We start from the raw sequence: 22,234 nt of genomic DNA on the forward strand, positions 1-22,234 counted from the left end.
ATATATATATATATATATATATATATATATATATATATACAGTATATATATATATATATATATATATATACTGTATATATATATATATACTGTATATATATATATATATATATATATATATATATATATATATATATATATATATATATACTGTATATATATATATATATATATATATATATATATATATATATATATATATATATATATATATATATATATATATAATCTTTCCGATCACGCCCAGTATGTTGGAGCCACCCGTTGAGATACTACCGCAAGAGAGTTATGGGGGTCCTTTGACTGGCCAGACAGTACTTCATTGGATCCTTCTCTCTGGTTACGGTTCACTTTCCCTTTGCCTACACTTGCACTGAATAGTATGGCCTATTCATTACAGATTCTCCTCTGTCCTCATACACCTGACAACACTGAGATTACCAAACAATCTTCTTCGCCCAAGGGGTTAACTACTGCACTGTAATTGTTCAGTGGCTACTTTCCTCTTGGGTAAGGTAGAAGAGACTCTTTAGCTATGGTAAGCAGCTCTTCTAGGAGAAGGACACTCCAAAATCAAACCATTGTTCTCTAGTCTTGGGTAGTGTCATAGCCTCCGTACCATGGTCTTCCACTCTCTTGGGTTAGAGTTCTCTTGCTTGAGGGTACACTCGGGCACACTATTCTATCTAATTCCTCTTCTTATTGTTTTGTTAAAGTTTTTATAGCTTATATGGGAAATATTTATTTTAATGTTACTGTTCTTGAAATATTTTATTTTTTCCTTATTTCCTTTCCTCACTGAGCTATTTTCCCTGTTGGGGCCCCTGGGCTTATAGCATCGTGATTTTCCAACAAGGGTTGTAGCTTAGCAAGTGATAATGATAATAATAATAATAATAATAATAATAATAATAATAATAATAATAATAATAATAATAAGGGAGAGAAGTAGTTTGACGGGTTGCAGTATATATATATATATATATATATATATATATATATATATCTATATATATATATATATATATATATATATATATATATATATATATAATATATATATATATATTTCCACTGCTGAGATTACCCTACACTTAAACGACTTGGCATGGTCGTTTGAAATGAGAGAACCAAAATTATCCATACCATTACGAAAATTAGGTTTATTATCACCAATAAAACATATATAGCCTTCTTCAAAAAATATCAAAGAGGCAGAAGATAGATTATTGTAGCCAATGTAATAAATAGATTTAGAGGTGGACGAGAAAAGTTCAAAACTGATTGGCAGAATTTGAAAAAGTCAGCCATGTTACATGTAACGTCTCTGACTGGAAACTACTCACGGTTGTTAACTTAACAACCACCAAAAGAAACAGAAAATTCAGGAATATATAATCTGGACCTCTAGGTGGGTACAGCAATGATATTCCTACCACATACGACAGGTTTAAGTCCAATTGCCCCTGCCAAAGTTGACGTAGAATAGTGTAAGTATAATTCAACCTTTCTTGTGAAACATATAGTACCATTATTTGGTCTAAAGCTGTTTTAATATCTAGGATTTTATTTCTCAATAATAGCTATCTAATAGTTTGAGCTAGTGAGCCTTCAATACATGCATTATATAACTAATAATTCCTATTATATGAAGCAATAAGAAATTCAAAACTACAATCTTTACTGTTGAAACAACTACAGCTATTCATTCTTAGTCAACCAGGCTTTATACTCTAGACTCGAGTAGCCAGAAAATGCATTGCAATTATTTCACTTTTGATTTTGTAGTACATTAAGCAATAGGCCCACAACCTACTCTCATAATGTAGAATATACAAAGTTAGTAGGTGTAGGCCTAATTAGGTTTGCCTCATAGTTAATCATTTGCAAGACAGTAGAGGCTATTTTGGTGTAACTCTTTAGCTGCTAGGCGAGAAATCCTGTCTCAGAATTTTATCAAACTTCATATTAACTTCAGATTGTTAGTTTAGTTATAATTTTTTTTATCTTTTTATTAAAAAGTTAAATTACATATTCTTTACAATCACAATATTTACTGTATAATCTCATTTAATTGCATTTTTCTATAAACAAATCCATTTAATTTAACAATTTACAACATCACACATCTTGATTTTAATTTGTAGTCACTCAAAAACAATAATTTATATACTTTTTGGTGAACATTTTAATCATTTTCAGTTATAAATTAGACACGTCTGGGGTTTATATAAAAAAACAAATCCACATATTACTTTACTTTAAGGGCTACATTCCTAGTCCTATCACACATTGGATGGAACCTTACTCACTATAGGACTTAATAAGATCAGTTTATTACATAAATTCTTAGGTATTTCGCGTCTCACACAACATATTGCAGGTTTATTATCAAAACCACATTATTAAAGCACTTAAAAACAAGAAAATCTAAAATTTCTTCTTGAAAGCCTGTATTACAATTCAGTTATCAGCTCATGGAATCTAAAACAGTATTATTTATTTCAATTAAAAGTAGTTTACCAGCACATCGATATTGAAAAAAATATAAAAATCGTATTAATGACTATTATTATAAACGGATTTTGCCAAAAGGAACTATTTAAGCTACAAGCAAACGAGTAGTTATAACAAGAGATCGCAAAGACTAGAACTATCAAAAGTGCCATTATACGAATCAACGAGTGAAATAACTCCATTTCATGGGGAAATCATATTATCATTACACTCATAAACACACAAGAAAATCATATATTTATTCTTCCTGTGATATTTTGATATTCTAAGATCTACATCTATCTTTAGAAGTGAAGTGTGCTTGCGATGTTTGGTGATTAAGATGCTAAAATGGCAGCTAATTTAAATATAAATAATTGTATGAAGAGAACATCGCCAGCTCAAATCTTTAGTTTCTTCTTAAATTCAATTGGTCCCTTTAGGTCCTTCATTTCAGTTGGCAGTTTATTAATCATCTAACGAAAGTATTTTCATTATAACTTATACAATTCTTTGATTGTAGCATCTTCCAAATCATATGATCTTGTGAAAAGTAATGTCTTTAGTTTCCTCTTAAGTTCAATTGCTCCCTTTAGGTCCTTCATTTCAGTTGGCAGTATATTAATCATCTAACGAAAGTATTTTCATTATAACTTATACAATTCTTTGATTGTAGCATCTGCCAAATCATATGATCTTGTGAAAAGTAATGTCTTTAGTTTCATCTTAAATTCAATTGGTCCCTTTAGGACCTTCATTTCAGTTGGCAGTCTATTAATCATCTAACGAAAGTATTTTCATTATAACTTATACAATTCTTTGATTGTAGCATCTTCCAAATCATATGATCTTGTGAAAAGTAATGTCTTTAGTTTCTTCTTAAGTTCAATTGCTCCCTTTAGGTCCTTCATTTCAGTTGGCAGTTTATTAATCATCTAACGAAACATTTTCATTATAACTTATACAATTCTTTCATTGTAACATCTTCCAAATCATATGATCTTGTGAAAAGTAATGTCTTTAGTTTCTTCTTAACTTCAATTGCTCCCTTTAGGTCCTTCATTTCAGTTGGCAGTTTATTAATCATCTAACGAAACATTTTCATTATAACTTATACAATTCTTTCATTGTAACATCTTCCAAATCATATGATCTTGTGAAAAGTAATGTCTTTAGTTTCTTCTTAACTTCAATTGCTCCCTTTAGGTCCTTCATTTCAGTTGGCAGTTTATTAATCATCTAACGAAACATTTTCATTATAACTTATACAATTCTTTGATTGTAGCATCTTCCAAATCATATGATCTTGTGAAAAGTAATGTCTTTAGTTTCTTCTTAAATTCAATTGCTCCCTTTAGGTCCTTCATTTCAGTTGGCAGTTTATTAAAATGTCTAGGCGGACAGTAGCTAAAAGCCCTTTCACCAAATTTACTATTTGTTCTTGGTTCAGATAGCCTATGTTTGCCACCCATGTGTCTTATGTTAACATTTATTTATAGTTCCGTCTCTGATACTGACCAAATGTCCATTTTGCCTACTCTAAAGGCTGTTGAAATGGCATATTAAGATGGTTCTGATAACTTGGTGGGTTATTGTACATATTTTCAATTCAATTCTCGCTTTAATATGCAGCCAATGTAAATCAATTGGTACAGGAGTGATCATTTCTCTAAGTGGGGCAACTTGTTCCTCTGTTTATTATGTTTTTTAATTTCTCAAATTGTATTTTTGGTAAATTGTAGTAGATGGAGGAGTTACAATAGTCAGATTTGGTAATTACACAGTTTCTTTACAGAATATTCATCCAGATACATTTTTTTTTATAAAAGCATTGTGTCTGAGATGATAACCAGCAGTTTTTACTATATTATTATTATTATTATTATTATTATTATTATTATTATTATTATTATTATTATTATTGTTGTTGTTGTTGTTGTTGTTATTATTATTATTATTATTATTATTATTATTATTATTATTATTATTATTATTATTATTATTATTATTATTGTTGTTATCAGTATTATTTTATTATTATTATTATTATTATTATTATTATTATTATTATTATTATTATTGTTGTTGTTGTTGTTGTTGTTATTATTAGCTAAGCTACAACCCTAGATGGAAAAACAGGATGCTATAAGCCCAAGGGGTCCAGCAGGGAAAAATAGCCCAGTGAGGAAAGGAAATAATGAAATAGATAAACTATATGAAAAGTAATATTAAGATATAATATTTTCAAAACAGTAACAATATTAAAACAGATATTTCTTATATAAACTATAAACAGACTTATATCAGCCTGTTCAACATATAACAATTTGCTGTATTGAAGTGTCCTAAATATCATAGGCATAAGAAATCCATAAAAGGACATGGGGGAATCCTATTTAGACAGTAGACGATATGGCCTAAATTGTCCTAAATTTCGATAGACTTAGACGTTTATATTTCAAATATGGCGCCATTGTTACACAAGAACGAAAGAGAAAGTTCCCTACATGTTATGAAAAAAATGCCTAAAATAGACAATAGATAATCCGAAAATAGACACAGTAGACGTTAAAATGTCCCAAATTCTCCTAAATTTCGTTAGACGTTTCAAATATGGTGCCATTATCACACAGGAATGAAAGAAAAACTATCCTGTATATTATAGACACGGAAAATCCCTAAAATAGACAATGGATAATCCTAAAATAGACACGGTAGACGCCAAAATGTCCCAAATTCTCCTAAATTTCGTTAGACTTTTCAAATATGGTGCCATTATCACACAGGAATGAAAGAAAAACTATCCTGTATATTATAGACATGGAAAATCCCTAAAATAGACAATGGATAATCCTAAAATAGACACGGTAGACGCCAAAATGTCCCAAATTATCCTAAATTTCGTTAGACTTTTCAAATATGGTGCCATTATCACACAGGAATGAAAGAAAAACTATCCTGTATATTATAGACACGAAAAGATCCCTAAAATAGACAATGGATAATCCTAAAATAGACATAGTAGACGACGAAATGTCCCAAATTCTCCTAAATTTCGTTAGACGTTTCAAATATGGCGCCATTATCACACAAGAACGAAAGAGAAAATGCCATCAGTATTAGACCATGAAAAATCCTATTATAGACACAGTAGACGTGGAAATGTCCTAAATTATCCTACATTTCCATTCAAAGAGTGTGAGTGAGAGAGAGAGAGAGTGAGGGAGAGAGAGAGAGAGAGAGAGAGAGAGAGAGAGAGAGAGAGAGGACACCTCTCCTTCCATTAATATTAGACCATGGAAAATCCTAGAATAGACACAGTAGACGTCGAAATGTCCTAAATTATCCTACATTTCCATTCAAAGGGAGAGAGTGTGAGTGAGAGTGAGTGAGAGAGAGAGGGAGGGAGAGAGAGAGAGAGAGGACACCTAGAGAAAATGCCATCAATATTAGACCATGAAAAATCCTATATTAGACACAGTAGACATCGAAATGTCCTAAATTATCCTACATTTCCATTCAAAGTTGGCGCCCTTGAGGGAGAGAGAGAGAGTGAGAGGGAGAGAGGGAGGGAGAGAGAGAGAGAGGACACCTAGAGAAAATGCCATCAATATTATAGAATATTCACAGTAGACATCGAAATATCCTAAATTATCCTACGATTCAAAGCTGGCGCCCTTGCGGGAGAGAGTGTGAGTGAGAGAGAGGGAGAGGGAGGGAGAGAGAGAGAGAGAGGACCCCTAGAGAAAATGCCATCAATATTAGACTATGGAAAATCCTAGAATAAACACAGTAGACGTCAAAATATCCTAAATTATCCTACATTTCCATTCAAAGCTAGCGCCCTTGAGGGAGAGAGTGAGAGAGAGAGAGGGAGGGAGAGTGAGAGAGAGGACACCTCTCCTTCCAGAGCCTACCACTAGAGCTCCATCTTCGTCATCCGGGACTCTAGCGCCATATTTCTATTTTTGCATCAGTGTCCGTTGTTTATGTGACTTCATTTGCCCAATATTGGACACCCGGGTGTCCTATTCTCCGTTTGTGTGTAGACTAGCGTTTAAGTGGTTATCCAGGAAAGTCTAAATGTCTAAATCAAGAGCGTCTAATATAAAGAATCGGAAATAAATAGGAAATAAATGGCTTAACTATGCGTGTTTGTGTGTGTGCCGATCAACATAGAGTATCAATTGTGTGAGAAAGTTTATTAGAATACTTTAGAATACATCTTTTTATTATTCCTCGAGGATTTTTGTCATAGAATAGATAGAGTATTGTGTGTATTCTGTCCTGAATTAAGGTCATCGAGGTCATAAAAGGTCATGTCATCGAATCCCGAGCAAGAGATGGAGATGGAGGTTGGAACTGCTGTGGACGAGGGTGAGAAACTCAATTTTCTCTTTCCAGATTTTCCAGTTTTTTCGTATTTTGATCGTAATTTCATTAACCGAAATCACTAGATAATGTAATTAACGTTATGTTAATCATGTTAATGACAGGATTTAATTTAACATTCGGTTTTTACGATCGTTTTTCCAGTGTCAGCTGTGGACGAGGGTGAGAAACTCAATTTTCTCTTTCCAGATTTTCCAGTTTTTTCGTATTTTTATCGTGATTTCATTAACAGAAATCAATAGATAATGTAATTAACGTTATGTTGATCATGTTAATGACAGGATTTAGATTTGCATTCGGTTTTTACAATCGTTTTTCCAGTGTCAGCTGTGGACGAGGGTGAGAAACTCAATTTTCTCTTTCCAGATTTTCCAGTTTTTCGTATTTTTATCGTAATTTCATTAACCGAAATCACTAGATAATGTAATTAACGTTATGTTAATCATGTTAATGACAGGATTTAGATTTGCATTCGGTTTTTACAATCGTTTTTCCAGTGTCAGCTGTGGACGAGGGTGAGAAACTCAATTTTCTCTTTCCAGATTTTCCAGTTTTTTCGTATTTTTATCGTGATTTCATTAACTTAAATCAATAGTTAATGTAATTAACATTATATTAATCATGTTAATGACAGGATTTAGATTTGCATTCGGTTTTTACAATCGTTTTTCCAGTGTCAGCTGTGGACGAGGGTGAGAAACTCAATTTTCTCTTTCCAGATTTTCCAGTTTTTTCGTATTTTTATCGTGATTTCATTAACCGAAATCACTAGATAATGTAATTAACGTTATATTAATCATGTTAATGACAGGATTTAGATTTGCATTCGGTTTTTACAATCGTTTTTCCAGTGTCAGATTCGATATCGTATTCTGTGAAAGTGTCAATGCCAGATTGGCCAGGGACAAATTAGAAGGCATTTTTAGGTCAAGTTGTTTGAAATGAATAATATAATTCATTTTACTAATGTATAATATTTTAGTTTTAGGCTGTGGCATTCTATAACGTACTGTAGGCCTACGTGCAGCTGCTACCTTACCGTAAGCTTATAGGCCTATGTGCAGCTGTTTTTACGTGTTTAGAGAATGTAGGAATTGATTTTAGCAGCTGTTTTATGCCTATGCCTATATATTTGTTGAATTATCACTGTCTATATACTTGATTTACGTATGGTAGGCCTACATGCAGCTGCTACACTACCGTAAGCCTATAGGCCTAGTACAGCTGTTTTTACGTGTTTAGAGAATGTAGGAATTGATTTTAGCAGCTGTTTTATGCCTATGCCTATATATTTGTTGAATTATGACCGTCTATATACGTGATTTACGTAGGGTAGGCCTATATGCAGCTGCTACACTACCGTAAGCCTATAGGCCTAGTACAGCTGTTTTTACGTGTTTAGAGAATGCATGAATTGATTTTAGCAGCTGTTTTATGCCTATGCCTATATATTTGTTGAATGATGACCGCCTATATAGGTAATTTACGTACGGTAGGCCTACATGCAGCTGCTACCTTACCGAAAGCATATAGGCCTAGTACAGCTGTTTTTACGTCTTTGGAGGATGTAGGAATTAATATAGCAGCTGTTTTTATCCCTATACCTAAACATTTGTTGAATTAACACTCTATATATGTAATTTTCTCTTTAAATTTCTCCGAATTTGACAGATAGGCTTATGGTACATCTTGGCAAATTGCCAGGGCTATCTGACCTTAGTGGCACAAAAGGCCTATAGCTTAGGGTGAGCTACGTATGGTTTTCGTCTTGATTTATTTGTGGGACATATTTAGGGTAGCCGAGGGTCATCTTAGGGTAGCCTAGAGCATAAGTTGATAACATTATATTAAGGTATGTTTTAGTAACTATATCGGCTCCAAAAGTAAATTTAAAAGAAATCACGAGTTTTCCTATAGATAAAACTGTATTTTCTATTAGAAAGCCTTGACTGGAACTATATGGAAACCTAACATTATACTAGCAACACTCATACTAGGTTGGGTTAGGTGGAATGAGCGATATCGATATTTACCGGTAGTCGTTAACGTGTAGAGATTTTTACCTGAACTTCCGTTAACTAAGTCGGGTTAGCGATTGACTTTTAGGAAAAGGCCAAATTTGGGTACATAAGGATTAAATTGTAGGATATTTTGATATTTTGCCGTATCTTGTTATTCCAAACTGGACAATTTTGTTTATATGCATTTACGACTATAATTATTTTAAATCATTTATTATTGTTTACACAATGGTATATTTGTGTATGTGTATACTGTATATATATGTATAATATGAATTAGTGGGTGTATGTATGACAGAGGCCACTTATCCTGTATGTATGATGACGGCCGACTAAAAATACGGCAGTTTAGGCGGGTTTTAGAGGGAAATTATCCCCCTTTTTAGACACGTAGGTAAGGACAAGGCTTGTAGGTTAGGTTAGGGGGCGAATCTTACGTTAGTGTACATTTTTAATGCACACGGGATGAACTGGCCGCTAATATACAAAGGCTCCTAAATTGGTACATATGTACAGTATATGTATTAAATATACAGAAAAATCTGTACTGTATAAATTTTATATGTATATATAGGGTTCGATCCCAAGTATGAGGCGGTGTCAATGACCTTAGATGTCAGGATGCCAGAAAACTTTAAATCAATCAATCAAGTTTGAGGTATAAATTTATATTTGAGCATCATGATGTTGATTTTCATCCATAATGTATATATACAGTACATATATAGTATATATATCATTATTCACATTCATGCATACATGTATGCACCAATTAAGGCCATACCGGTATAGTATTACATCGTTTTCCAACTGAGAATCTTGTATTTTTGCATTTCTTACTATCATTGTTGGTGAAAACAACTTTTCTTCTGTTTTCCAACAAATAAAACTATTTTCAGAGAACCCCAAAGTATGTTTTAGATTGTTGAACTGAGAAACGATAATGCATGTATTACACCATGACTTTCGATGTCGGTATGCTAGAAAAGTCAAAATAAATCTATCCATTAATGCACTATTGGCACATATGGTTAAATCATACCAAAACCAGTTTAATGAAAATTAATACCCTAGCTTAGGGGTGTATAGTAACCTAAGTAAGGGGTCGAGTTATTATTATTATTATTATTATTATTATTATTTTGGTTATTATTACTAGCTAAGCTACAACCCTAATTGGAAAAGCAGCTGCTATAAGCCAAAGGGCTCCAATAGGAAAAATAGCCCAGTGAGGAAAGGAAATAAGTTAAATTAAAATATTTAGGAAACTAAATAAACACAAGAGAAGTAATGAACAATTACTTTACTTACCAGGGAGGCTTTACCCTTGTGCAACTTCCCCCCCCCCCTTCCCTTCCTTGACCTATATACCATTTCACTTGGTAAACAATAAATAATGCACAATGTAATAAATTTGTACCATGCTGGTTTTTATAAGCATTCTGATCATGCACTAATTACAGGCACGAGTAATGGAGAGAGACTTTTGATTTGTTTAGATTACCTAAAAAGGTTGAATTTCCCATAAGAATTTACAAATATTTGCATATACGACCCTCATTGAGGAATTAAATAGGGGTCTTTAAAATGCATGGACCATATGGGAAATTTAGCATTCAAATTTATGGATTTTTAATTGCTTGAAAAAATTGGGTAATGAGATAGAAGAAAGATCCCAAAATTGCTTGATGATATCACTTTCATGGTTATTCACCATGACCTTCCTAAATGTCAACAAATGACCTCTTGTCATTGTAGTACTGTTTACTTTCTTGTCAGTTTATTTGTATGTTGTCACTTGCTTAGACTTTTATTTCCAAATGAATCATGGTAAGAGTCGTTACTTGACCGATTTGTGTACTTGTTTCTTTGTGGGCCAAAATTTAAACTTCTCTTACTGTTATCCTTGAGTCTCTTGTTGCCATTTTGTTCTTGACAATATCATTGTTATACAATACCAGAACTTAGGGATTTTTTAGTCTTGGGTAGGGACATACCCTCTGTACTATGGTCTTCCACTGTCTTGGGGTAGAGTTCTCTTGCTTGAGGGTACATCGGGCACACTATTCTCTTATTTCTCTTCCTCTTGTCTTCAAGTGTTTATAGTTTATATATGAAAGATTTATTTTAATGTTACAGTTCTTAAAATATTTTAATTGTTAATTACTACTCATGTAGTTTATTTAATTTCCTTATTTCCTTTCCTCACTAGGCTATTTTTCCCGGTAGGAGCCCTGGGGCTTACAGCACGTTGCTTTTCCAACTAGGGTTGTAGCTTAGCTAATAATAATAATGATAATAATATATATAATATATATATGATATATATATCCTGTCTTATCCAAGCTGGGAATGTAGTTGACAATATTTTACTACCTGTTCGCCTCGGCAAAACAAATACCGGTATCTTTGCATAAGTTGTAAACTAGCGAGTGTTTTCTAATCTTTCTTTTAAAGCAACGATTCATCAGGATTTTCTTCTATTACATCATATGGTGTGTAGTATATTTGTACATGTTTAATATCTACCTGCAGCTTTTTATAAAGTCTCACTGTAGGATACAGTAGATTTAGATTATTTTTTAATATGGTATGCTCTGCTTTCTCGCCTGTCCATTTGCTTGAAGCCACCAAGTTTTATTTATTTATTTATTTATCTTTTTTATTTTTTGTACTGTCATTTGCTTCAAAATTAATCTTTATCACTGTTGGTCAGGATAATTTACTTTATAATAAAAGGCAAACTATGAATTCTGAACACATCTTTTAATGCTTCAATAGTTGGTGGAATATTTCATGAATTTAACTACAAAATATTTAGGATAATCCACAACCATCGAAATATTTTCAACTTTTGACAAGAAACAGATAAAATCTAATGCCAATGTTTGCTATATCCCATAGGCAGTTCAGGTTTTACCATGAGTTCATATTATTATTTATTATTATTTATTATTATTATTATTATTATTATTATTATTATTATTATTATTACTAGTTCATCTGCATTTGTCCTATCCACTTACTGACAACCACATCAGAAGATGTGGATCTCTCCCTTATTATTATTATTATTATTATTATTATTATTATTATTATTATTATTATTATTATTATTACTGGTAGCTAAGCTACAACCTTAGTCGGAAAAGCCTGACGCTATAAGCCCAAGGGCTCCAACAGGGAAAATTAGTCTTGTAAGGAAATGAAAACAGGAAACTGAATAGTTTGCCCCATTGTACCCTCAAGTAAGAGAACTCTAACCCAAGAAAGTGGGAGACTATGGCAGAGAGAGAATTGCATATTATTATTATTACTAGCTAAGCTACAATCATAGCTAAAGAGGCTCTTCTACCCTTTCCTAGCAAAAATTTTCAAGTACCCTGTACCTTATAACTTGTGATTTTTGCTGACTTGAACACTGGACTCTGCTCAAAATTCTTTGATTTTTACAGCTTTATCTCAGATATATACTATAGGGTGGTATCATAATTTACCACCCAGGCAGGATCATACAAAATAAAACGATGCAAAAACAGTAAAATATTAATGTGAATCTTTAAGGAATTGATGGTTATTCAGTATTCCTGACACCCTTACGGTGTGTAAACAGTAAATGCTAATAACTGTACTCTTTTCAAACAACAAAGCAAGGCACATAATACTGTACACTTTTTCATTGAATGAAATTTCAACGATGCCAATGCCAACTTTTCAGACTCTGGGCTTGAACCCACATAAAAATGTAAACAATGACTGTGTGGAGTACATTTAGAGCTTTTTGCTTCAAGTGATAATAATTTTCTACAAAAGTTTCTTTTATTTTCTTTCATAATCCTATTGAGTGATATATGTACTGTTCAACAGTGAACACTTTATTTGCAAATGCATAGTAAAACCTTAACATATGATGAGGTTAGGTAACGGATACTCCGGGACGACTTGTTGCCTTGTGCGCCAGGACGACTCGCTGTCCTGTGCGCCGGGACAACTCGCCGTCCTGTGCGCCGGGACAACTCGCCGTCCTGTGCGCCGGGACGACTCGCCGCCCTGCGCGCCGGGACGACTCGCCGCCCTGCGCGCCGGGACGACTCGCCGCCCTACGCGCCGGGACGACTCACCGCCCTGTACTCCGGGACGACTCTCCGCCCTGTACTCCGGGACGACTCTCCGCCCTGTACTCGGGGACAACTCGCCACCCTGTACTCCGGGACGACTCGCCACCCTGTACTCCGGGACGACTCGCCGCCCTGCGCCCCGGGACGACTCGCCGCCCTGCGCGCCAGGACAACTCGCCACCCTGCGCCCCGGGACGACTCGCCGCCCTGTGCGCCAGGACGACTCGCCACCCTGCGCCCCGGGACGACTCGCCACCCTGCGCCCCGGGACGACTCGCCGCCCTGCGTCCCGGGACGACTCGCCGCCCTGCGTCCCGGGACAACTCGCCGCCCTGCGCGCCGGGACGACTCGCCGCCCTGTGCGCCAGGACGACTCGCCGCCCTGCGCGCCAGGACGACTCGCCACCCTGCGCCCCGGGACGACTCGCCGCCCTGTGCGCCAGGACGACTCGCCGCCCTGTACTCCGGGACGACTCTCCGCCCTGTACTCGGGGATAACTCGCCACCCTGTACTCCGGGACGATTCGCCGCCCTGCGCCCCGGGACGACTCGCCACCCTGCGCCCCGGGACGACTCGCTGCCCTATGCGACAGGACGGCTCGCCGCCCTGTACTCCGGGACGACTCGCCGCCCTGTGTGCCAGGACGACTCGCCGCCCTGTACTCCGGGACGACTCGCCGCCCTGTGTGCCAGGACGACTCGCCGCCCTGTGCGCCAGGACGACTCGCCGCCCTGCGCGCCAGGACGACTCGCCACCCTGCGCCCCGGGACGACTCGCCGCCCTGCGCGCCAGGACGACTCGCCACCCTGCGCCCCGGGACGACTCGCCACCCTGCGCCCCGGGACGACTCGCCGCCCTGCGCGCCAGGACGACTCGCCACCCTGCGCCCCGGGACGACTCGCCGCCCTGCGCGCCAGGACGACTCGCCACCCTGCGCCCCGGGACGACTCGCCGCCCTGCGCGCCAGGACGACTCGCCGCCCTGCGCGCCAGGACGACTCGCCACCCTGCGCCCCGGGACGACTCGCCGCCCTGTGCGCCAGGACGACTCGCCGCCCTGTACTCCGGGACGACTCTCCGCCCTGTACTCGGGGATAACTCGCCACCCTGTACTCCGGGACGATTCGCCGCCCTGCGCCCCGGGACGACTCGCCACCCTGCGCCCCGGGACGACTCGCTGCCCTATGCGACAGGACGACTTGCAGCCCTTTGCGCCGGGACGGCTCGCCGCCCTGTACTCCGGGACGACTCGCCGCCCTGTGTGCCAGGACGACTCGCCGCCCTGTACTCCGGGACGACTCGCCGCCCTGTGTGCCAGGACGACTCGCCACCCTGTACTCCGGGATGCTCGCCGCCCTGGGCCCCGGGACGACTCGCCGCCCTGTGCGCCAGGACGACTCGCCGCCCTGTGCGCCAGGACGACTCGCCGCCCTGTGCGCCAGGACGACTCGCCGCCCTGTGCGCCAGGACGACTCGCCACCCTGCGCCCCGGGACGACTCGCCGCCCTGTGTGCCAGGACGACTCGCCGCCCTGTGTGCCAGGACGACTCGCCGCCCTGTGTGCCAGGACGACTCGCCACCCTATGCGCCGGGACGACTCGCCACCCTATGCGCCGGGACGACTCGCCGCCCTGTGCGCCAGGACGACTCGCTACCCTGCGCCCCGGGACGACTGGCCGCCCTGTGCGCCAGGACGACTCGCCGCCCTGTGCGCCAGGACGACTCGCCGCCCTGTGCGCCAGGACGACTCGCCGCCCTGTGCGCCAGGACGACTCGCCACCCTGCGCCCCGGGACGACTCGCCGCCCTGTGCGCCAGGACGACTCGCCACCCTGTGCGCCGGGACGACTCGCCACCCTGTGCGCCGGGACGACTCGCCACCCTGTGCGCCGGGACGACTCGCCACCCTGTGCGCCGGGACGACTCGCCACCCTGTGCGCCGGGACGACTCGCCACCCTGTGCGCCGGGACGACTCGCCACCCTGTGCGCCGGGACGACTCGCCACCCTGTGCGCCGGGACGACTCGCCACCCTGTGCGCCGGGACGACTCGCCACCCTGTGCGCCGGGACGACTCGCCACCCTGTGCGCCGGGACGACTCGCCACCCTGTGCGCCAGGACGACTCGCCACCCTGTGCGCCGGGACGACTCGCCACCCTGTGCGCCAGGACGACTCGCCACCCTGTGCGCCGGGACGACTCGCCGCCCTGTGCGCCAGGACGACTCGCCACCCTGTACTCCGGGATAACTCGCCACCCTGTACTCCGGGACGCTCGCCGCCCTGGGCCCCGGGACGACTCTCCGCCCTGTACTCCGGGATAACTCGCCACCCTGTACTCCGGGACGCTCGCCGCCCTGGGCCCCGGGACGACTCCGCCCTGCGGCCCGGGACGACTCGCCGCCCTGCGCCCCGGGACGACTCGCCGCCCTGCGCCCCGGGACGACTCGCCGCCCTGCGCCCCGGGACGACTCGCCGCCCTGCGCCCCGGGTCGACTCGCCGCCCTGCGCCCCGGGACGACTCGCCGCCCTGCGCCCCGGGACGACTCGCCGCCCTGCGCCCCGGGACGACTCGCCACCCTGCGGCCCGGGACGACTCGCCGCCCTGCGCCCCGGGACGACTCGCCGCCCTGCGCCCCGGGTCGACTCGCCGCCCTGTGCGCCGGGACGACTCTCCGCCCTGTACTCCGGGACGACTCTCCGCCCTGTACTCCGGGTCGACTCGCCGCCCTGTGCGCCGGGACGACTCTCCGCCCTGTACTCCGGGTCGACTCGCCGCCCTGTGCGCCGGGACGACTCTCCGCCCTGTACTCCGGGTCGACTCGCCGCCCTGTGCGCCGGGACGACTCTCCGCCCTGTACTCCGGGTCGACTCGCCGCCCTGTGCGCCGGGACGACTCTCCGCCCTGTACTCCGGGTCGACTCGCCGCCCTGTGCGCCGGGACGACTCTCCGCCCTGCGCCCCGGGACGACTCGCCGCCCTGCGCCCCGGGTCGACTCGCCGCCCTGTGCGCCGGGACGACTCTCCGCCCTGTACTCCGGGACGACTCTCCGCCCTGTACTCCGGGTCGACTCGCCGCCCTGTGCGCCGGGACGACTCTCCGCCCTGTACTCCGGGTCGACTCGCCGCCCTGTACTTCGGGACGACTCGCCACCCTGTACTCCGGGTCGACTCGCCGCCCTGTGCGGCGGGACGACTCGCCACCCTGTACTTCGGGACGACTCGCCGCCCTGTACTCCGGGTCGACTCGCCGCCCTGTGCGCCAGGACGACTCGCCGCCCTGTGCGCCAGGACGACTCGCCGCCCTGTACTCCAGGACGACTCGCTGCCCTGTATTCCGGGTCGACTCGCCGCCCTGTGCGGCGGGACGACTCGCCACCCTGTACTCAGGGTCGACTCGCTGCCCTGTGCACCAGGACGACTCGCCGCCCTGTACTCCGGGTCGACTCGCCGCCCTGTGCGGCGGGACGACTCGCCACCCTGTACTCCGGGACGACTCGCCACCCTGTACTCCGGGACGACTCGCCGCCCTGTACTTCGGGTCGACTCGCCGCCCTGTGCGGCGGGATGACTCGCCACCCTGTACTTCGGGACGACTCGCCGCCCTGTACTCCGGGACGACTCGCCGCCCTGTACTTCGGGTCGACTCGCCGCCCTGTGCGGCGGGACGACTCGCCACCCTGTACTCCGGGACGACTCGCCGCCCTGTACTCCGGGTCGACTCGCCGCCCTGTGCGGCGGGACGACTCGCCGCCCTGTGCGGCGGGACGACTCGCCGCCCTGTGCGGCGGGACGACTCGCCGCCCTGTATTCCGGGTCAACTCGCCGCCCTGTGCTCCAGGACGACTCACCGCCCTGTACTCCGGGTCGACTCGCCGCCCTGTGCGGCGGGACGACTCGCCACCCTGTACTCTGGGTCGACTCGCTGCCCTGTGCGCCAGGACGATTCTCCGCCCTGTACTCCGGGTCGACTCGCCCCCCTGTACTCCGGGTCGAATCGCCGGCCTTTGACGCCGGGACGACTCGCCACCCTGTACTCCTGATCGACTCGCCGCCCTGTGCGCCAGGACGACTCGCCGCCCTGCGGCCCGGGATGACTCGCCGCCCTGCGGCCCGGGACGACTCGTCGCCCTGCGGCCCGGGACGACTCGCCGCCCTGCGGCCCGGGACGACTCGCCGCCCTGCGGCCCGGGACGACTCGCCGCCCTGCGGCCCGGGACGACTCGCCGCCCTGCGGCCCGGGACGACTCGCCGCCCTGCAGCCCGGGACGACTCGCCGCCCTGCGGCCTGGGACGACTCGCCCCTCTGCACTCCGGGACGACTCGCCCCCCTGCACTCCGGGACGACTCGCCGCCCTGCACTCCGGGACGACTCGCCCCCCTGCACTCCGGGACGACTCGCCGCCCTGCACTCCGGGACGACTCGCCGCCCTGCACTCCGGGACGACTCGCCCCCCTGCACTCCGGGACGACTCGCCGCCCTGCACTCCGGGACGGCCCTGTACAGTGAACCCTCGCTACTTCGCGGTTCGACCATCGCGGATTCACCACTTCGCGGATTTTTTCCATAACCCATATATATACAGTAATATATATATATATATGTATGCATGTATTTATGTATATATGTAGGTATGTATATGTGTATACATATAAATATATATATATATATATACACACACACACACATATATAATATATATATATATATATATATATATATATATATATATATATATATATATATATATATATATATATATCTAAAGTAGGAAGATGTGATGTAGTTCTAAGGGAAAAGTATGGGAAATATGTCTGGGTAATAAGCAAAGCTCTACCTCCAGTTTATTTCTACATTATGATCAGAGATAAATGTAAACAAAACATTGGTTGCCATTTTTTATCGTGCTTTTTAGCATGTTTAGGAAATGCATGATATAAAATCACCTTTAATATTTGTGCCTGTTTTAGTTTAGGGTACTGTAGTACATGCATTAAGTGTTCTGTACATTAAAGGGTAGTTTGTTAACAGTACTACGTACAAGGGAAGGTTTAAAAAGTCTGAATATACATGTTGAATAAATAGGTAAATATGGTGTCACTACTTCGCGGATTTTCACCTATCGCGGCCGCGACTGGAACCTATCTACCGCGATAAACGAGGGTTCACTGTACTCCGGGACGACTCGCCGCCCTGTGCGCCGGGACTACTCGCCGCCCTGTGCGCCAGGACGACTCGCCGCCCTGTGCGCCGGGACGACTCGCCGCCCTGTACTCCGGGACGACTCGCCGCCCTGTATTCCGGGTCAACTCGCCGCCCTGTACTCCGGGTCGACTCGCCGCCCTGTACTCCAGGACGACTCGCCACCCTGTACTCCGGGTCGACTCGCCGCCCTGTACTCCGGGTCGACTCGCCGCCCTGTGCGGCGGGATGACTCGCCGCCCTGTATTCCGGGTCAACTCGCCGCCCTGTACTCCGGGTCGACTCGCCGCCCTGTACTCCAGGACGACTCGCCACCCTGTACTCCGGGTCGACTCGCCGCCCTGTACTCCGGGTCGACTCGCTGCCCTGTGCGGCGGATGACTCGCCGCCCTGTATTCCGGGTCAACTCGCCGCCCTGTACTTCGGGACGACTCGCCGCCCTGTATTCCGGGTCAACTCGCCGCCCTGTACTCCGGGTCGACTCGCCGCCCTGTGCGCCGGGACGACTCGCCACCCTGTACTCCTGACCGACTCGCCGCCCTGCGGCCCGGGACGACTCGCCGCCCTGCGGCCCGGGACGACTCGCCGCCCTGCGGCCCGGGACGACTCGCCGCCCTGCGGCCCGGGACGACTCGCCGCCCTGCGGCCCGGGACGACTCGCCGCCCTGCGGCCCGGGACGACTCGCCGCCCTGCGGCCCGGGACGACTCGCCGCCCTGCGGCCCGGGACGACTCGCCGCCCTGCGCCCCGGGACGACTCGCCGCCCTGTGTGCTTTCTTGTAAATTCTTGTATTGAATGCCCCCACCTGGTAACAGGAGTACGTTATTCCCCTACCTTTCCAATCCACTGTTCTCTGCCAACAGTCTTCCTATTCGAGACTTTGAAATATAGGGTAAATTGCTAAGAGGTGGTTTGGAACATTTATTGTACAGTATATTGGTAATTTATATAGTGCTCTATATAATTCATTCCAAGAATTTTTAAATGACAATACTGTATACAGAAATACTTAGTCAGCCTTATCAGGTTACTGTAATAAGTCACTATTGTGTGTGTGCACGGTTAACTCACAGCCCCATAGGTTGGCCAAAGCGGAATAATTTACTGTGTTGAAGCAATCATCCTTTGCCAACTCGCTGCCTTACTGAGGTCTATCATAGAGCGGTAAGTTGACCCCGCTCTATGGAAAATCTGTGAAAGTATTTTCTTTTTAAGTCATTGCGATATCACAAAACCATTATGGAGGATATCGGTAATGAAAGCCTTCTTATATCTACCGTTAAGAAAAGTTTATGTCCATTTGATAATTTTTCCAGCATAAGCATAGCTTTGAATTTTGGTGGTAATGAGCCTTGCATTTATTAATGGATTAGAAGGGTACATAGCTTCATGGTGCGACAAGTCTAAATAGAACGTTCATCCCCGTTCTCTTTTAAATCTCTCATTACTGTTAGCAAAAAAAAAAAGGTATGGCTATACTAGAGCTGAAAAAATACTTTACCTGCTATTCACTGTGGGAGTAGGTTTGTCTAAATCAGCACTACCACTGCTTCTCTTGGTGCTGGAGGAGGGGTAGAAAGTTGAATGGATTTAGTTGCTGTTCTTTAGAGGCTTTCTTCCTGGGATGAAGAAAACCTTTATTACACGTACCTTGGGCCTTTTTTTCAGCATTTCCAACTACTGTAATATCTGCAGTTTAAAAAGAACAAGGGTCTTATTCTTGTAGGAGCAAATGACATTTTGAAAGTGGTATTTTTCTTAGCTATTTTTGTCCAAAAGTTATTTATATTGAGGAGATGAAGTAGGGATACAGAAAGTCCTCAACTGTCAAACTTAAAGGTTCCAAGGAACTGTCTGTAAAGTGGAATTTGGTTAAATTCGTCCTAGGGTAGGCTTCACCTAACTCGCATGCCTGCGACTCATCTGAAAAAGTAAACAAATAGTCTTTCAAACTTGATAGATTCTAAGGAACTGTTTGCTAGTCAAATTGTTTGCAAGTGGAATTTGGTTAAATTCGTCCTAGGGTAGGCTTTACCTAACTCACATGCCTTTGACCCTCAGCAGAGAAAGTTAACAAATAGTCTGGTTTCATACTGTAAATGTCATCTTGTTTACTGTATTAAATTATATGATATTGTTTTATTACAGTTTTCATGAGAACTTTTGATACAATATCAGAAATTTAGTTTTTCAGTTGGATTTGTTCATAGCCTATCTCTAAATGTTTTTAAGTTGAGGACCTGTATAGATGTACACACATACATATACCAAGGCACTTCCTCCCAATTTTGGGGGGTAGCCGACATCAAACAATGGCCGCGGGGGCATAAAAACAATTAGAATAGCGCCAACATATCCCTGCATGTCGTAAGAGGCGACTAAAAGGGACGGGACGAGGGGGCTGGGAACCCCCTCTCCTGTATTTACAATCCTGTGAGACATCAACGAAGTGTATAGATGTATTAATCATATTTTAGGTTTGTATTTTATTGATATGAAGGAATAAGAGAAGTAATTCACAGGATATTGTCGCTACTGTTTTTGACTTGTTGTGAATCTCCTGACAATTATATTCATAAACTGTATACTTTTTTAGCCTTAGGTAAAATTTTAAAGAAATCTGTGGGTATTTTTATGCTTTATAAAAGGGAATCTAAGTGGAACAGCATTGGGCCCTCCCAACTTTCCGTAATTTTACACTAATCAATACTGAATTACTAAGCTGTACAAAAAGCACGTGTTCTTAAAAGATCTCTTGTATTTCAGGGGGAAACGAAGGTAGCCTCGAGACGTGGACTAGTCAGCAAGATCAAATGGATGGAGAAGAAGAGGGCAATGGCGGTGGAGGGGAACAGCCCGAGTCCCCAGCCGATACTCCCAAGACTGAGGAAGGAGAATCGTCCAAGTCACCATCGCCCTCCCCCTCGCCCCCTTGTAACGATGAACCTTCCGAGCCTGGGACCGCACAATCTTCAAAAGCTTCTTCTCCGCAGAATGTTCCTCGGCTTTATTGTTACTCGAGGGTTGGTATAGCGTCATGGTTGAAGTTTTTAGTTTAATTTATATCTATGTATATTATCTTTGAATCATGAGGTACTGATTTAGAAAAACTAGCTTCAAGGGAGATGAAAATAAATAAATTTTTTATTGCTATCATCCACCCTGTACGGGAATTTACTACAGCAGGTGAGATCTGGTGTTGGTAAAACTGCTGTTGGTTGACCTAGTAGCATATTTGTCCAAGGTATCAGGTTAATCTGGTCTTGGGTTGTGGATAGATGTCCCCAATTCATTTGTTATTTGTATATTTATAGTTTATATCATGTATAGTAGAGTACCATTAGCAATAGGGGCTAATCTATCATAATGATTGAAGAATACTGTTGATCTGACTTTGTATCTAGCACATGAAACAGTTTTACAGTAAAAACTAATGCAGTATATAGAAGTTCACAGGAGTATGTTTGTCCCACCGAATTATTACTTACTTATTTTGACGGCTGTTTTTCTGGTCCTATACAGCAGGGGAACCCTACTCTCTACAGGCAGTAATATGTTACAGTACTGAAAGTGTGAACCAAGCCCAATGGGCTGCAATCTAATATTTAACACTATCCAGGATCATTTAGGGTTTAGTATTGTACTATAGCATGCATAATTCTTGACTTCATTTGTTTATGGGACCTGTTTTGTTTTTTCTGGGGCTAAATTATAACCCAAAAGCTAACATATGGGTTCTTCTTAGATTACTTTGTTGCAAAATCAATCCTAGAAAATGCAAGTTAACCATTCCAGTTGATTGGTATAAAAAGATTATTTGCATTACAGGAAAGAGCAACGTAACTCGATACTATCAGTCCAACCATTAAATTTCATTCCTACTTAAATTCAAACCATCGTCCATTAAGTAGGGAGCATGTTTTCAGGGCCACTTGGATGGCCATTGAATCGTTGAAAGTAGTTGTGACAGGTGGGAGCCAGGGTGAGGAGTTCCGCCTGTCAAAGA

At 43.7% G+C, this 22,234-nt stretch overlaps 1 protein-coding gene across 6 annotated transcripts in view; it reads left to right on the forward strand.

Moving 5' to 3' along the window:
• The first annotated feature begins 6,394 nt into the window (after window positions 1-6,394).
• LOC137652538 (eukaryotic translation initiation factor 4E transporter-like) overlaps window positions 6,395-22,234 on the forward strand; it is a 161,543-nt gene continuing 145,703 nt past the window's right edge. For 3 of the 6 annotated variants that reach the window (XM_068386009.1, XM_068386005.1, XM_068386007.1), the window contains exons 1-2: window positions 6,395-6,873; window positions 20,995-21,251. In XM_068386009.1, coding sequence (XP_068242110.1) covers window positions 6,816-6,873; window positions 20,995-21,251 — 315 coding nt within the window. In that variant the 5' untranslated portion in view covers window positions 6,395-6,815. Of the gene's footprint in view, window positions 6,874-7,573; window positions 7,581-20,994; window positions 21,252-22,234 lie in introns of those variants that run through there. The other 3 variants (XM_068386004.1, XM_068386010.1, XM_068386008.1) reach the window with 2 other exon arrangements.

This window comes from Palaemon carinicauda, chromosome 13 (genome assembly GCF_036898095.1).
Source record: "Palaemon carinicauda isolate YSFRI2023 chromosome 13, ASM3689809v2, whole genome shotgun sequence".
NCBI lineage: Eukaryota > Metazoa > Arthropoda > Malacostraca > Decapoda > Palaemonidae > Palaemon > Palaemon carinicauda.